Source organism: Plecotus auritus, assembly GCF_963455305.1.
Source record: "Plecotus auritus genome assembly, chromosome: 2".
NCBI lineage: Eukaryota > Metazoa > Chordata > Mammalia > Chiroptera > Vespertilionidae > Plecotus > Plecotus auritus.
In genome coordinates this window covers 104,839,728-104,858,308 of record NC_137771.1, presented here as the reverse complement: position 1 = coordinate 104,858,308, position 18,581 = coordinate 104,839,728, and the positions used below count along the sequence as shown (strand labels likewise).

The 18,581-nt window shown below is 43.7% G+C and overlaps 1 protein-coding gene across 8 annotated transcripts in view; it reads left to right on the top strand.

Moving 5' to 3' along the window:
- The window catches only part of LIMS1 (LIM zinc finger domain containing 1), a 195,514-nt gene that overhangs the window by 146,678 nt on the left and 30,255 nt on the right, over positions 1-18,581 (top strand). For all 8 annotated transcript variants that reach the window (XM_080656232.1, XM_080656233.1, XM_080656234.1 and 5 more), the window contains one exon: positions 6,410-6,569. In XM_080656232.1, the coding sequence (XP_080512358.1) occupies positions 6,410-6,569 (160 nt within the window). The remainder of the gene's footprint in view (positions 1-6,409; positions 6,570-18,581) is intronic.

The window sequence follows — 18,581 nt, the reverse complement described above, 5'->3', positions numbered from 1 at the left end:
TAGGTATAATTTTGATTCCTTCACACCAGACAGCTATTGTTGTGCTGGCTGTAGTCTTTTTTTTTTTTTTTTTTTTTAATTTATTTACTTGCCCTAAACGGTTTGGCTCAGTGGAGAGAGTGTCGGCCTGCAGACTCAAAGGTCCCATGTTCAATTCCAGTCAAGGGCTGGTTGCGGGCACATCCCCAGTGGGGGGTGTGCAGGAGGCAGCTGATTGATGTTTCTCTCTCATCGATGTTTCTAACTCTCTATCCCTCTCCCTTCCTCTCTGTAAAAAAATCAATAAAATATATTTTAAAAAAATTATTTACTAGGGGCCCAGTGCACAAATTCGTGCACCTTGAAAGGAACTGTGGGCCACGAGGTGGTGGTGGGCACAGGGGTGGGTCTTGGCCCATCCTCCATGCCCCCGGTCCCCTGTCTGCCGGCAGCCCCGCTCCCACCGCTGCTCCTCCCACGCGGTGACAGCACTGGCCCCGCTTGCACCTGCTTTCAGCGTGGAGCAATTGGGGCCGGCGCCAGCATCGGGTACAAGCGGGGCTGGCACTGTCAGGAGGTGCAAGCAGCGGCTGCTGCCCCTATCACCCCTCAGGAGCAGGGGGAGGTGGAGAAGCCCTGAGGGGCGATCGGGGCCGGCAGCTGCCTCTCATACCCGTTGACGGCGCCGAGCAATCAGGGCCGGCGCCAGGCACCAGAAGCGGGTGTAAGAGGGGCCAGTGCCAGCATCAGATGCGAGCGCTCAGTGGGACCACAGTGCACAGGAGCAAAGCATTTTCAGTAACCACCAGAGGCTCGCCCCAATGACAGCAACTGGCACCCTTGATCTGGCGACCCCGCTTACCTTCTCTACCATCCCGCCATGGCCGATGCCCACCATGTTCTGCACTCTGCTGCCTGCCGCCAATGCCCGCCATGTTCCCCACGCGCCCCATGGTAGTCAGCACACATTATAACCGGTTGTTCGGTTGTTCTGCCATTTGGTCTATTTGCATATTAGAGTTTTATATATATAGATTTAATCCTCACCAGAGGATATTTTTCCATTGTTTTTTTTTTTTTAATGTATTTTATTGATTTTTTACAGAGAGGAAAGGAGAGGGATAGAGAGCTAGAAACATCGATGAGAGAGAAACATCGATCAGCTGCCTCCTGCACACCCCCCATTGGGGATGTGCCCGCAACGAAGGCACATGCCCTTGACCGGAATCGAACCCGGGACCCTTGAGTCTGCAGGCCGACGCTCTATCCACTGAGCCAAACCGGTTAGGGCTCCATTGATTTTTAGAGAGAGGGAAAGACAGAGAGAAATATCGATGTGAGAGAAACACATAGATTGGTTGCCTCCTGCATGCATCTCCACCAGGGCCTGGGCAACCAGAATTGAACCTGGGACCCTTCGGTCTGCAGGCCGACGCTCTACCCACTGAGCCAAACCAGCTAGGGCTTATTTGATAATCTAAGGGAAAAGAGATCGGTGCCCCTGACTTGTTAGGTACTGCATGTTTTCAAAATTCGTGTGGCACACCAGTTGTTATACTATTCTATAGTATAAACATCAATGACAAACATTTTGACCTTGACCCCTGAGATTTTATTTTATCAATATTTACTGTATCAGAAAATAAATATCTTAAGTATTTATTAGTTCACTTAAAACAACAATCTCAGCCCTGGCCAGTGTGGTGCAGTTGGTTGAACATTGTCCTGTACACCAAAAGGTTGCTGGTTTGATTCCCTGTCAGGGCACATGCCCAGGTTGTGGGCTGGATCCGTGGTAGGGGACATGCAGGAGACAGCCAATTGTTGATGTTCCACTCTCACATTGAAGTTTCTCTCTCTCCCTGCCTTCCTGTCTCTCTAAAAAAACAATCAATAAAAATATTTTTAAATAGTAATAATCTCGTTGTGCAATAGTATTAATAAACATTAATATTAATTTTTAGTGACAAAAATAAGTGTTTCTAAAACAACAAACACTTGGTGGGAAGTATAGCACTGTGTTACATTTTTTTCAAATATCATTAACCTCTATCTTAATAAAAGACAGTTTCTCATAGCTGCTTCTGCATTCATCCTATTGTAATATATTGTTTTTGATAAAATCTGTAAAGAAAATGTGGCCTTCCTAGAGATGTAATTGGAAAAGAAGGACCTTTTGAATATCTAAAAGGGTCACAGTGGCCCCTAAATTTTGAGAACCACTAAATCAAGACATTCCAGGACGGTCTTATTTTCTAGCTTTTTTGGAGTTCCATTAAAATCATTGAGGATTTGGTGAATCTTTTAAAAGGGTTTATAATTAACTAGAGACCCGATGCATGAAATTCATGCAAGAGTAGGCCTGCCTTCCCCCAGCTGCCAGCACCGGCTTCCCTCTGGCACCTGGGACCTGAGACCTGGGCTTCCTCCGGCTGCTAACAGGCACCTGGGACCCGGGCTTCCTTCGCAGCCTCGGCTACATCAGGAAGGTCGTCTGGAAGGACATCCGGTCTAATTAGCATATTGCACTTTTATAATTATAGATAATAATGCTTTATATTTGAGTAGCATCTTCTGGTTTCCACCGTGGTTTTATATGCTTTTTGTTATTTCATCTTCAAAACAGTACTAGGAAGTATCCGGGTAGGTGTGGGCTTACCATGCTTCATCCCAGGACACCTGTGGATTAGTCAGGAGAAAGGAGGAAGCACAGCCCTTTCTAGAGCTTTGCTAAAACTCCCACAGTTTGTCTGGCGTATGGCAAAGCCAGGTGAAGAAGGGAATTTTACAGATTTTTCTTCCTAACCCACAGTAATTTTGAAACAACGGAGTAGAAAATTTGTTTTAGTGTGAGGTTAGGCAAGGTTTGCCAAGTAGTGAGGCTGCCTCTCTTCCCTTTTTTCCTCCTTTTTTGGGGGGGCGGGGGGAGTTAATTCCACATTTAAGCCTATGAAGTAAAATTGAGTGTGATTGGTATGAAGGTATAAACACGATACTGAGTAAGTTATGGCAAAGCTACAAAATAGGAATACTGTTGTTTGAAGCATTTGGAGGGAAAAGGCAAAGTTGCCTTCCATTGGGGTGGAGTTAAGGTGAAACAAGGTATGTGTGAAGATTTTTGTTAAAGAAACAGCAAAACAAGGCCTTAATCTGTCTGTGAAATGGAGACTCTCCTTCCACCTGCCTCACAGGGTGGTGGTGAAGATTCAGAACATTGGCAGGAACTTGATCAGATGGTCAGAAGCTGCACCAGGGGACCAGACACACAAGTGGAACTTGTGCTCTGAGTGGGCATCTGAAAATAAACTTGCCAAATTACAAAGGGTGGCTTAGCTTAGCCTGTTTAGGGGACCTTCTTCACTTTGAGGCCTTTCAGAAACAAAACAGTTCTTTATGTGAAATTCAGGGGGGGCATTAGAGAATAACTAATTATCTGATTTTATGCCTTATTATATGCTCTTCTTGCAAACTGTACAATGGTTAGGTGAAACTTGGGACCACTTATTGAATGCGTCCTGTGTGTTTCCAGGTAGAGTGGAATGATTGGCAAGGAAGTTACCACCGCCTTGGGCTCACCATCAGTGCGCACTTGACTGCCTGGTTTTACTTTCCCCATCTAAGAGTATGGTGGTGTCCCTATCATGTGTTCTCACATGTTTTAAAATTGATATTATAATCTGACTAGTGGCCCAGTGTACGAAATTCATGCATTGGGGGGAGGTGTCCCTCAGCCCAGCCTGCACCCTCTCCAATCTTGGACCCCTCGGGGGATGTCCGACTGCCAGTTTAGGCTGCCGCTCGCCTGCCTGCATGATTGCCCCTAACCACTTCTGCCTGCCAGCCTGATCTCCCCCTAACCGCTCCCCTGCTGGCCTGATTGCCCCCAAGGCTTTTATGAGTATAGATATGACCCTTCACAGAAAATTTCACTAACCCTGCTTTACAATAAGGGCTTGATGATTGAATCATTGGGGCCAGACACCAAGATTTCCTTTCTTTGAATAGTAGAGGGAATAATTATCTTGTCTTTAAGTTGCCCTGAACATAAAATGAGATAATGACTTAGAAAAGTATAAAAGCACCATATAAAGACAACTGTCTTTTTCATGTACTGAAAAGACAATAAAATGGTAAAATGAAAAACACTATTTTTATTCTCACCCTTCCTTCCTTTACAGCCTTTATTTAAACTTGGAAATTTATAAAAATTTCACTCCTATTTTCATTTCTTTATGTTCAATATTATTTTGTATTAGTTTCAGTTTTTATATTAGTTACAGAATAGTGGTTAGACAATCATATACTTTACAAAGTCTTCCCTGATATTTCCAGTACCCACCTGGCATCATACTGTCATTACAACACTATTGACTATATTCCCTATTTAAATGACAATAGGTTTACAGGTTGCTTCCAATCTTTCTTTTGTGTTGCTCGCCCTTCCTTTTTTTTCTCACTTCTTTCCTCATTTTCTTTATATAATACTTCAATTGGCCCTCAAAGGTCAGCGAAGGCACTGGGACACGCTTAATCCATTTTACAGACCAGGAAACAGGCCAATTCCAGTTGGCTGTGGAACTGGACTCAGCACACAGGGAGCCCTCAAACCCCCGTGCTCCACCTTTCCAAGGGACAGCTGCGGGGCAAACAGAACAAACCTTCCCCTCAGGCTTCCAAGCCTCATTCTCAAGCACCTCTTCATCAGGGACACTCCACATTCTTTCCTCTCCCCCCCTCCCACTCCCATTCTTTACTGCCCCCGCTTCTGGGGAGCAGGTGGTAGGCTTTTCACTCACCATGCAGGCGTGGGGTGGGGCAGGAACTGGAGGTGGGGCGGGCGCAGGCTTGCTTTTGGGCCTCATGGCAGGAGCAGGAGTCGCCGCCTCTCAAGTGCACAGGCTGCTGGGGCGAGGCCTGGTTAGCGCCGGGAGCTTCGCTAAACCACTGCAGTGGGGTACCCGGCAGTGCGGCGCCACTCCACTGAGGTGGCGCCACCCCTCAACCCCTGCCTCAGGGCTGTGGGTCTGCACCCCTCTGCCCGGTAGTTCTTCCATGCCAGCAGTCATCGCCTCTTGTTTCCCTCTGGGCCGACACGCGTCTTGGGGCCACTGCAGAACCTCGCTCTCCACCGGCGAGGCAGATCCCCGCCCTCCGGCCCCCTGCCCTGGCCCCGGCCCGAGCCCCCTCTGGTGCACCCCACCTCAGCGCCCCTTGGGCTGCCCGCTTCCTGGCTGGCCGCTTCACTGAAGCCGTGGCACTCGCCCAGGAGCCGCCCCTTAGGTGGGCCAAGAGGGACAAAGCCCAAAGGGAGTGAGCATTGAACCCCCACATCCCATTCTCTGGATTTCCTCCCACACCTCCTCTCTGTTTCACGTCTTGAACGGGCACCGGGTTCGGGCACCCTGCGACCCAGCCACATGGCCTCCGGGCGGCTTGATAGAGTCCGTCTCTGTGAACCTGTGGCTCTGTAGCCAGAGGCCCAGCCTGGGTTTCAGCAGCCCCATGCCTGCTGGAGAGGGCTATTGGAGGAGGACCAGAGCCCGTCCATCATTAGCTCCCCAAATCGAGAGGAAGCACCACAAGCTCATGTACCCCGACTGCCACAGCCCACCCACCCAAGCCTGCTGCATGCACAGCCTGCTAAACTGGTCATTACGTTACGGAGTAACGAATAATTAGCATATTCCTCTATTATTATATAGGATTGTGATTTTATGAGCAGGGGACCTGGGTTCTAGTCCTATATCTTCTATTAACTAATTAGTTTTGTGGGGTTGGGCTAGTCACTTCACTCCTCCAAACCCCCATTTCATCGTCTATAAAGTGATCTTTATAATGTAAAATTCTGTGATTTTAAGATATATTTTATAATATTAGTGTTTAATATTTGTCTTACCAATTAGATTATAGGACTAAGAAATTTTGACTGGTTTTAGGAGTTACTTGAGCAGTTGCTTTCAACAGGATCTAATCAAAGGGATCATCTGTGTCTGTACAATGACATGGCATTCATTAACATGAAATTTAGATTCTGTTCTCAGAAGGGAGAGAAATGGACTTGAGATGTTGACTTGTGGGTATTAAAGCTACTTATCAAGCTGTAAACTCAAGCTCCATGGGGGCAACTCTTGACTTTTATCTCTGTCCATAGTGCTTAACTGGTAGTAGACATTCACTTGTGGTATATTTATTAAAATGTCAAAAAAACAAAACAGGTTCCAAGCAGGAGGAGCTTTCAGGACCTAAGATGCTAGGGCAAAGAGGAGGATACTTTAGGTTGAGTACTTAAGACACAAACAAAAAATGGGGCTGTATAGATAAAATATGATTTTTGTGATTAGATAGAATGTGCTCTTTAGTTCTTTCTGTTTTTTGGTCTTACGTCTAAGCAAAGGTTAATCTGTGACTTCCTGTCCTTTGTTTTTTACAGTAACATGGCCAATGCCCTGGCCAATGCCACTTGTGAGCGCTGCAAGGGGGGTTTTGCACCAGCCGAGAAGATTGTGAACAGTAACGGCGAGCTGTATCATGAGCAGTGTTTTGTATGTGCTCAGTGCTTCCAGCAGTTCCCGGAAGGACTTTTCTATGAGGTGAGTCAACTTGGAGAGAAGCCTAAAGGTACCATTCTTTTTCCCTCCTCTCCCCTCCCCTTCTTTCTTAAACTTCAGTGTCAAAGATTGTATTGAAATGCCAGATACAGTGCCAGATATTTGGTATCTGTCAGGTTAGTAGGGATGGCTTAGATATGGAATGCTTTGACAGACCCCGCCATTTACACTCTTTATTTCATCCTTCTATTTCAGAACCCATGGTGCCTGTGACTCAACCTATCAGACCTGAGCACTTCAGCTCAGCAGACAAACTTCTTTTTATACACTTCAGCCTCAGTTTTTCTGGCTTCTCCACTCAGGTCCTCACTTGCTTGCTCCTGCACATACCTTTCTGAGTCCTACCTCTGTGTCCTCCTCCCTCTGAGGGCACCACTGGACACCCTCTCTGAAGGCAGGCATTTGTTACCTGCTCCAAAACTTTCAGGCAACTAGTGCGACCTTCCGTGCATTTATTTTTTTAAAGAGGATCTTGTTTAAAGAGGAATATTTTGGGGGGATACTCTGTCCATATTTAGCTCTTCTATGTATCTTATATTCTTTTCAACGTACTTGTTTTTTTTTGATCCTCTGGATTACCATGTGCTCTATACTCCATTTGTATTTATTCTTACTATGAATGATATCCCCTTCTCAAAGTAAATGTCTAATTTTAGGACTGGTCTAAGGAGACTGACCTCATGCTGTTAATGAAGATAGAGTGGTGTGTGTGTGTGTGTGTGTGTGTGAGAGAGAGAGAGAGAAAGAGAGAAGATAATTTACTTTTACCAACTTACTCCTTACATGTTTGTGTGTGTGTGTGTGTGTGTGTGTGTATATGTTATTCATATGTGTATCCCTACATAATAAGAATTGTGTTATAGCCAGAGACGGCTGCTCTTTGATTTCTTCTTTGCCTAACAGATTTTTAAATTTCGCTGTTTTACAAACCATTCCTGAGGAAGGAAAGGTAGTTGTTAAGTGTCATTAGTAAGTTGGTTGTGACTCAGACAGCATTTTCCCATTGAAACAATGCCTCCTGAGAGTGGGGTTCCCAGACCAGCCTGTGGAAAGCTATTTACCTATCTCTCATGGGCACATGAAATACAGAACTACCATATATATAGTAACTTCACTCTGGAAATAGCTTTAAGAGTTTTGATTGAGGAACACTGTTTCATTCACTGGGACACATTTTGAGCTCCTCCTGTGTCCCAGAAGCACATTCACTACAAAAAACACTATCAGTAGGAACAGTAATTCTTTGTCTCTTCTTTCAGCTCTTCCTAACTCCTCTCCTGGGCAGCGGGATCTCTGTTCTGTCCAGGGTGATGGCTTCCAGATGGGAATGGCAAATGACAGTAGGGGTCGGCCTTGAACAGAAAAAGCCCAGTGACCAACAGCAGGAGGGAAGACATGGGAGAGGAGCTGGGAGGGGGAGAATGCTGGTTAGAGTGGGGCTGCTTTTGGTAATGAGTATGGCAGCTAGATTCAAGAAGAGAAGGAAATTGCTTTGGCCGGGTAGCTCAGTTGGTTAGAGCATCGTCCCAATATGCCAAGGTTGCAGATTTAATCCCTGGTCAGGGCACATACAAGAGTCAACCAATGAATGTATAAATACGCGGAATAAGAAATCTCTCTCTCTGTCTCTCTCTCTCTCTCTCTCTCAATTCCTCCCTCGCTCTATAAAATCAAAATCAATAAATAAAAATTTTAAGAAAAGAAGAAAAGGAAATCATTATAGGCTGAGGCAGGGGAAGAGAAAGGCAGTGGGGGCAGGAGGAAGGACGATAATCAGTTTGTGTAAAAAGACCTAAGGACCTGCATCTGTAGAGTCTTGACAAAACACTCTCAGATCTCTGAGTGAACACAGTGGAGGCAGGTCGGAACTAGCAAGAAAGAAAGACTCCCAAAGCACATTTAAGGGAACCCTAGGAATCTGCCTTCAGAGGAAAGATTGGTCTTCGTACTTTGTAAATCCCCTCCTTATCCCTATCTTTATTTTTCCATGAGGCCCAGAGAGGTTAAAAAGTCCTTGATAACAGCAGATTTGTGACATGAATGGAATTAGAATCTAATTTGGTTTCCTAATATTTGATACTAGAGGCCCAGCGCGCGATTGAAATTGCGCAAGGAGGCGCCCCGCCTCCTTCCGTGCAAGGAGGTACCCTGAGAGCTGCAGCGAGAGTCAGGCCGGACCGGCACTGAGGGCAGCCGGGACCCACACCTGACTTCCGTTCAGGCCCCCCCGCCTGTGTCTGCTCCGGGCTGCCAGAGCCTCCGCACCAGCTCGGGCAGGCCCCTTGTCTCTGTCTCCATCTCTACTCCGGGCCTCACCTGCGCGTGCATCCTCCTCCTGTCCGGTCATGACCCATTACAGCATCCCTGCCTAATTTGCATATTATATATATATATATATATATATGGTATTCTTTCCCTTATATATTCTGTTCAAATCTTAGGTATTTTTGTTGAAATGGAATAATTATGGCAAAGGCCATAGAAGAGATTCCAGAGGAGCTGAACAGAAGAACTCAAAGAAAAAGGCAGGCTGTTTTTTGAAACATTTTTCTTATTTCCATGGTCTACTGATAGTACTATTCCCTCCCATCACTTCCTTTTTCCTATATTATCCATTTGCTTCCCATTTTGGAATTAATAATATTATTAAGCATAATCACCTCCTTAGCTCCTGGGTCCCATATTCGGGTCCTGTCAGCTGCCAAGCCACTTGAGCTTAGTCAGAGGGGGACTTTTAAGAGCCTGGGTGCTGTGGAATAAAGCATGGCTCCCACTTGTCCTCCTGCTCACTCCTTACTCCTCTTTACTTCTGGATTATAAATAGCCTCCCTGGGCTTGTCTGGTAGTGTTCCAGAAGGTGTTATCAACACCCACAATTAGTCTGTTAATGGACTGTGGCCAGCTTAAGCTCCCTGGAGTCCTGAAGAAGATTGCTATTTTAACTACATTTGCAATTAAAATCCTTTGTTCAGGCCAGAATGCCACCTTTCCTTTCAGTTGAATGATATTAGAGAAAAAGCTATCCAAGACTTCTAAGAAATAATCTGCATTTTCAATTATGTCCAGCAATATATATTGTTTTCCAGAAAAGGAAGCTCAAAAACTTATCTGGCTTGCTCTCCACTCTGTGCTACAGTCTTGGTGGTAACAGTTATTGCATCATTTCTGCTCTATACCATTGCTGTGGCTTTTGTCTTATTAAAACACCATCCTTTCTTCATTCCACAACCCCTGCCTTTTTTCTAGAAGGCTACTCATGAAGACTTACAAGTGGGGTCTCTGCACTCACTTCCTCTGGAAAATGGGGTTTACTCTTTGCTGTAGAACTTCCTGATGTTTTGGATCAGATAGCTAGGACATTCTTCCTAGACTCACACAAAGGCAAGTCTAGTGTGAGACTTGTTTCTTACCAGTCTCTGGGATGTGTGTCTGGAAATAAACTGACCAGGCTCAGATATTTCTGGCTCATCTGCAGCTCCTCTTAGAGTGATTTAATAACAACCAGGATTGTTCCCTGCATTGGCTCTGTACTTAAGATGAATTTGAATCTCACTAGGTAATGTGGTTAAAAAGCAAACTTACAGTTTTCATTAAGATGGTAATCCATCACTGAAGAATGTAAGGTAGGACTTAGTTCTTGTGCCTGCAGCTTTTGTCATCAATAAGGACTACTTTCACCCAGCCAGTGTGTCCAGTGGTTGAGCATTGACCTATGAATCAGGAGGTCACAGTTCAATTCCCAGTCAGGGCACATGCCAGAATTGCAGGCTCGATCCCCAGTAGGGGGCATGCAGGATACCCGATCAATGATTCTCACCATTGATGTTTCTTTCTCTCTTTCCCTCTCCCTTCCTCTCTGAAATCAATAAAAATATATATTTTTTTAAAAAGGACTACTTTCTTCACTCAAAATGTTTCTTATTATAAGACATAACCAGTGTTTTTAACCTAATTCCATCTGTTTCATTTCCATTATCTTCTCTGAGTCCACACAGCACTTCTTTTATACTTTTAGTATGGAGATCATTTACACATTTCATATATCTATTTATTCATATGCATATCGTATTCTCATTTAACTTTGAATACCTCAGGTATAAGGACTGTTCTAATTCTGTATATCACTTGTTTTACAGTTTTTGATGACTATTAGGTACTTAATAAGTAAAATAATATGTGTATAGTAATTGGATGGTATAGATTGCAAGATAGCCCAGCCGGCATGGTTCAATGGTTGAGCGTCGACCTATGAACCAGGAGGTCAGGGTTCAATTCCTGGTCAGGGCACATGTCTGGTTGCAGGCTTGATCCCCAGTGTGGGGTGGCAGCCAATCAATGATTCTCTCTCATCACTGATGTTTCTATTTCTCTTTTCCTTTCCCTTCCTCTCTGAAATCAATAAAAATATATATTTTTTAAAAATAAATTGCAAGATAAAATGCTGAGATCCAAGATGGCTGCAGAATAAGTGGAAGCTACACTCACCTCCTCCGGTGCTAAACCATATTTACTAGTACAGCTAAATCATAGAGCAATCATCCTGAATAACCAACTGAAGACTGGCTGAAAGAAGTATTATAATCAAGGCCACATCGAGACTGGTAGGAAAGATAGAAGATCCCGGTTGCATGTCCCTGAGGAGTAGATACGGAGGGTCAGCTACCGAGGTCCCTGAGCTGAGTCCCTATCCCACATCACCCATAGACAACATCTTCCCTAGGTTGATCACTCCTATCGTTACAGCCCCAGCCTAGGGAGTGCACCAACCCAATCCTCCTGACTCCCTGTGTTGCCACCCTGTCGAGCTCACGTCCTGCAGAAAAGTCTGCTGGCTGCACCCAGTCTGGACCAGAGGTACTCTTTTCCTTGGGAAGCTCATGTTGGAGACTCAGACAGGCACTTAGTTGTGTGCCTCCAGAACAGGGACCATTCTTCCTTCCCTGTGCAACACTGGCACCCATCCCCCAACTGGCCCCATCCTTCTGACTCCTTATGGCCCCACCCAGCTGAGCTCCTGTCCTGCATAAAAGTCTGCTGGCTGTACCTAGTCAGGACCTGCATTGTACTCTTTCTTAGGGACCGCTGGTTGGAGACTTGGACAGTGAGGTATGGAGTAGGGGCCACTTCCCCCCACTGAGTACCTGACCTGCGCCATCCCCAAACAGGGGATCCAATAGCCTGTCCTCCCTACCCTATTGAGCTCACGCCTTGTGGAAGAGACTGCAGGCTACAGCCAGCCTGGAGCCATTCTACGGACTTTGTTTGGAAGGCTCTCGAGGAAGTCCAGGCAGCCTCAAGGGGTGCCAGAGAAGCTATCAGATAGAGGCAAATCTTGGGCCTTTTATTGATCTTCCTCTGGTCTCAGAGCTACTGGAAACCAACCTTTGTACATAGCTTGGCCCCTCCCATGTGCTTGCAGGCTCAGTAGAGGCAGCCACAAACTGCAGATAACTTGATAGCTTCATAAAAGTATCCCAAGGCCAGTTAAAGGCAATGTCAGATATTGACCTGCATTGGGGTCCTGCTCAAGTGGACCCAGAACCAACACACCTGGTGACAGGCTTCAGATCACAGCAGAGCACCACCCAGTTAGTCATGCAAGTAGCACTGCCAAAGAGAGATCCCAGCAGGCACCAGATGAGGCTGGGGCCAACTCTGCTTTGGATGGCAGCCCACCACTATGTTTCAGGTTCAGTCCTCATACTCAGCCAGCCTGAGGGTTAACCCCAATCACGGATGGGCCAACAGCAGTCAAGACTCAGCTACACCCAGCCAGTGTGGTTGAACCTCCAACAATGAACCAGGAGGTCACGATTTGATTCCCAGTCAGAGCACATGCCTGGGTTGTGAGCTTGATCCCAGTGGGCGTTGTGCAGGAGGCAGCCAATTAATGATACTTTCTCATCATTGATGTTTCTATCTCTCCCTCTCCCTCCCTCTCTGAAATCAATAAAAATATTTTTTTTAAAAATATTTTTTTAGCCGAAACCGGTTTGGCTCAGTGGATAGAGCGTCGGCCTGTGGACTGAAGGGTCCCGGGTTCGATTCCGGTCAAGGGCATGTACCTAGGTTGCGGGCACATCCCCAGTGGGGGGTGTGCAGGAGGCAGCTGATCGATGTTTCTCTCTCATCGATGTTTCTAGCTCTCTATCCCTCTCCCTTCCTCTCTGTAAAATATCAATAAAATATATTTTAAAAAAAAAAATTTTTTTTTAATTTTTTTTTTTAAAAAGACTCAACTACAGCAAGGGGGCTCACATAACCCACACAAGGGATATTCCTGGAGCACCTAGGTCAGGTGATCAGGAAGATTGCACCATGGAGCCCCACAAAATTCCAACTGCATAAGACTACCATACCAAGATTGGAAGTCATAGCAGATCTACCTAATACACAAAGACAAACAAAAAAGGCAGAAAAATGGGGAGACAAAGAAACATGCCCCAAATGAAAGAACAGGAAAAGTTCCCAGAAAAAGAACTAAATGAAATGTAGCAGCTACCAGATGCAGAGTTCAAAACAATGGTTATAAGACGCTCGAGGAACTTAAGAATGGATGAACTCAGTGAGAACTTAACCAGAGAAAATAAGCATTAAAAAGGACATAAAAACCATAAAAAAGAATTAGAAGTGAAGAAGACTATCTGAAATGAAGAATTCACTAGAAGGAATCAATAGAAGATTAGATAAAGCAGAGGATTAAATTTAGAAGACAAGATAACAGAAAACTCCCAGGCAGAGCAACAAACAGAAAAAAGAAATTTTTAAAAATGAGGGAAGTCTAAAGACCTTTGTGAGAACATTAAGCATAGCAACATTTGCATTATAAAGGTACCAGAAGGAGAAGAGAGAGAGCAAGGGATTGAGAACCTCTTTAAAGAAATAATGACTGAAAACTTTCCTAACCTGGTCAAGGAAAAAGACACACAAGACCAGGAAGTGCAGATAGTCCAAAATAAGATGAGTCCAAAGAGGCCTACACCAAGACAAATCATAATTAAAATGGCAAAGGTTAAAGGCAAAGAATCTTAAGAGCAGCAAGGGAAAGATACTTTGTTACCTACAAGGGAGCTCCCATAAGACTCTCAGATAATTTCTCAACAGAAACACTAGAAGGAATTGGCATGAAATACTCAAAGTGATGAAAATCAAGGACCTACAACCAAGATTACTCTACCCAGCAAAGCAATCATTTACAATTGAAAGGGAAATAAAGAGCTTCCCAGATAAGAAAAAGCTAAAGGATTTCAGTTGTGAATAGACCCTGAGAACTGAGCCATGATGTGTTTTTAGTATCATATGTGGACCACTGACTTTATATGTTGGTTCAGGCCATTGTGGTGGTTTTCTTTTTTTAAATCACCCAAGGACATGTTTCCATTTATTCGAGAGAGAGAGGGGAAAGGAGAGGTAGAAGGAGAGAGAGAAACATCAACTGGTTGTCTCTCACACTCACTGACTAGAGATCAAACCTGCAATCTAGGTATGTGCCCTGACTAGGAATTGAATTCACAACTCTTCGGTGCGGGACAGTGCCCCAATCAGCTGAACCACACCAGCCAGGGCTGTGGTGGTGTTTTTATTTAAAATATACAGAAAAGCCAAAACCGGTTTGGCTCAGTGGATAGAGCGTCGGCCTGCGGACTGAAGGGTCCCGGGTTCGATTCCGGTCAAGGGCATGTACCTTGGTTGCGGGCACATCCCCAGTGGGAGGTGTGCAGGAGGCAGCTGATCGATGCTTCTCTCTCATCGATGTTTCTAGCTCTCTATCCCTCTCTCTTCCTCTCTGTGAAATATCAATAAAATATATTTTAAAAAAAATAAAAATAAATAAAATATACAGAAAAGTTGAAAGAATAGTACAATGAATGTCATGTACCCTACACATCTTATAACTTTGACATTTGCCTTTGAATATTTGTGAGGAAGATTCATGATTTGACCCTTATCTGGGTTGTTTGGGGGTAGGGGACAATGGAAGAGTCATAATTAAGAGATAATTTTTGGAATACTGGCATTACCAAATGTTCTGTTGTTGAATGATGTGTTATATATCAAGTTGGGATTTTAATATAATCACTTATGGTAATGGAGTATCGTTTCTTGAATTAAATATTATCCTCCCCCTAGTTTATTTAAATAATTCAAATAAGTTTAAATGATATTTTGAAGAGCAGACATTCAAAGGAAAAGAGATCTGAATTCTCTTCCCTTTAAGTATGTGCTGGAGTTATTGACTCACTTCTAACAGGGATAGAGAGAGTAAAGTAGTAACTCTGCAGTGGGGAAACCTGGAAGATACCATCTTAACCATGTGATTAAGGTTAACATCACCCAAGTAAGAAAAAGTCATGTTGATATCATGTACTTCCCAATGTATGCATGTTACTGCATACAAGTAGAGCATATTATTACCTCTGTGGTATTCTTCACCAAAACTATAACTTCAGTCTAATCATGAGACAACTCATAATGAGGTGTATTCCACAGAACACCTGACCAGTGCCCTTCAAAAGTATCATGCAAGACAGGGCAAGACTGAGGAACTGTCACAATTGGAGGAATCTAAGGAGTTTCATTGGTCTGACTTCCATAAGATTTTGAGTGACATTTATTCCTTCATTTATTGACCTGCCCATCCATTCAAAAAATATTTATAATATCAATCAGTTACAATGTTCCATGCATCATTTTATATTTTAGAATAATGAGCAAGATAGACTTCGTTTACAAGGAGCTTATTTAATGGATTAACCTAGATCAACCAAGTCTTTGATTTGATGTATGCCTGTTGTGGTATGAACTTACCTCTCAGGACTGCTTTTGCTGTGTCCCAGAGATTTCGGGTTGTTGTGTGTTCATTTTCATTTGTTTCCAGGAAGTTTTTTTTTTTATTTCTTGATCTCGTTGGTAACCCATTCATTGTTTAATAATATGCTATTTAGCCTCCATGTGTTTGGATGTTTTCGCTGTTTTTACTATAGCTGATTTCTAATTTCATTCCACTGTGATCTGAGAAGATGCTTGATATGATTTCAATCTTCTTGAACTTGTAGAGACTTGTTTTGTGTCCTAACATGTGGCCTATCTTTGTGAATGATCCATGTGCATTTGAGAAGAATGTATATTCTGCTACTTTGGGGTGAAATGTATGTCAATTAAATCTATGTGATCCAGTGTGTCCTTTAGAGTCTCTGTTTCCTTGTTAAGTTTTTGTCTGGAAGATCTATCCAGTGAAGTCAGTGGGGTGTTAAGGTCCCCTACTATGACTGTATTATTGTCGATCTCTCCAATAAAGTTCTCTGGAAGTTTTTGTATATATTTAGGTGCTCCTATATTGGGTGCATCTATGTTTACCAGGGTTATATCCTCTTGTTAGATCGATCCCTTTAGTATTATGTAGTGACCTTTGTTGTCTCTTGGGAAGGCCTTGATTTTGAAGTCTATTTTGTCAGATATGAGTATTGCTACTCCAGCTTTTTTTTTCTTTTCCATTTGCATGGAATTTTTTTTCCATCCCTTCACTCTCATCCTGTGTGTCTCTTGTTCTTAGTGGGTCTCTTGTTGACAGCATATAGTTGAATCATGTTTTTGTATCCACTCAGCCATCCTATGCCTTTTGATTGAAGCATTTATTCCATTTACATTTAGGGTTATTATTGATAGATACTTATTTATTGCTATTTTGATTCTGTATGCCTTGGTTTCTCTCTCTGTTTCTTCTCAGCAATCCCTTTCACATTTCTTGTAATGCTGGCTTGGTGATGATGTACTCCTTTAGCCGTTTTTTGTCTGGGAAGCTCTTTATTGGACCATTTTATTTTGAATGATATCCTTGCTGGATATACTAATCTTGATTTCAGATCCTTGCTTTCCATTACCTTGAGTACTTCATGCCATTTCCTTAGGGCCTCTAGAGTTTCTGATGAGAAATCATGTGTCAGCCTTATTGGAGCTCCTTTATAGGTAACAGTTTGCTTTTCTCTTGCTGCCTTTAAGATTCTCTCTTTGTCTTTAATTTTTGGCATTTTAATTAGAATGTGTCTGGGCATGGGCCTGTTTGGGTTCTTCTTGCTTGGGGTTCTCTGTGCCTTCTGAACTTGTATGACTTTTTCCTGTATCAGGTTAGGGAAGTTTTCTGCCATTATTTCTTCAAACACATTCTCTATTCCTTTCTCCCTTTCTGCCTCTTCTGGCGCACCTGCTATTCTAATATTGTTACGTTTCACATTGTCCCACAGCTCCCTTAAGCTGTCTTCCTGTTTTTTAATTGTTTTTTCTTTTTGATTCTCTGACAGGGTGATTTTTTTCAACCCTGTCTTCTAATTCACTGATTCTATCCTCACCTTCCCCTAATCTGCTGTGTATTCCTTCCAGTGTGTTCTTTATTTGTGTTATGTCATTCTTTATTTCCGACTGTTCTTTTTTCATGGTTACTATATCTTTTCTCATACTGTTGAGCATCTTTATCATCATTACTCTGAACTCTGTTTCAGATAAATTTCTTATCTCTACTTCAGTTATCTCTTCTTCTGGAGAATTCTCTTGTTCTTTCATTTGGGGGTTGTTTCTTTGTCTCCTCATTTTGGCTATCTGTTTGGATTTGTGACTGTGTATTAGGTCAAACTCAAAGGCTAACACGGGCCAAATAAACACGGTTTAAGTTTATGTGGGCTGCAAAAAAAAAAGTTTCCATTTTCATAGAAACATAGGTTTATTTCAATAGAGACATGCTGAATACAAAGGGCTGAAATAAATGAGTACTGTTAACATAAAATAATAGAACATTTTAATAAAAATTAATATTTTTTCTTAAACATTAACTTACCAGACACTGAATAACTGCACAAATTAATAAGCGTAACACAAATAAACCTATTTTTCTTGTTCTCTTAAATCAAAATATTTCCTGTTGCACTCACCAAACAAGTCAGTCTAAGACTAATGACGTGGCAATCGGCTGCCAAAATATTGGCTGCTAGTATTAGTGGAGAGAAATGGTGTGCCTGCACATAAGGCGTGTACAGGAAATGAATACAACACAATTATAGTAATCAGTCATTAGCAAACGTTTTAGTTCGTTATTCATAACTAGAGGCCTGGTGCATGAATTCGTGCGTGGGTGGGGTCCCTCGGCCTGGCTGGCAATTAAGGCCTATCAGGAGGCCGGCCGGCTGGGGGGAGGGACCCAAGGAGGTTGGCTGAACAGTGGGGGGTGTGCAGGAGGTTGGCTTGCCGGGGGAGGAGCCACAGAGGTTGGCCCGCCGGAGGGGGGAGGAGAGGGGCTGATCAGGGGGCCAGGCCAGTGGGAGGAGCCGAGGGAGGTTGGCAGTCTGGGGGGAGGGGCCACGGGAAGTTGGCCAGTCGGCTGGGGGAGGGGCCGTGGAAGGTTGGCTGTGGGAGCACACTGACCACAAGGGGCCAGCTCCTGCACTGAGTGTCTGCCCCTGGTGGTCAGTGCGTGTCATAGCAACTGCTCGACCAGTCATTCCGGTCACTTGGTTGTAACGGTTGCTTAGGCTTTTATATATATAGATTATGTATAAAGGATATTATAAAAATTAAGTTACAAAACTTTTATTATAACGTTTCTTACATATCATTGTATTGGCTGGGCCACAAAAATATTCGTTGTGGGCTGTGAGTTTGACATGCTTGTATTAGATAGATCCTCTGTACTTCTCAATCTTTAGTGCAGGACAGTGTCAAACACTGTTTTTGACTAATTAGATCAGGCAAAGACTCAAAGCCTCCAGAGACCACCTCTGCATATAGACTGATATGATTCAACTTGAATGGTCCCAGGCAATCATCCTCAGGTGTGTCGAGAGTTTATTCAACAGGGTGGGGCAGTTGCTTCTGCCTGGAAGCTAATTGTTATTTTTAGTCTCTTAAGTGGCCTCAGGGCAAGTTATTTTCCAATAGGGTGGGTCAACTGTCTTCCCCCTAGGCAAGGCAAATGTTTTTGTGGGAAAGATGTCCTCTACTGTGTGA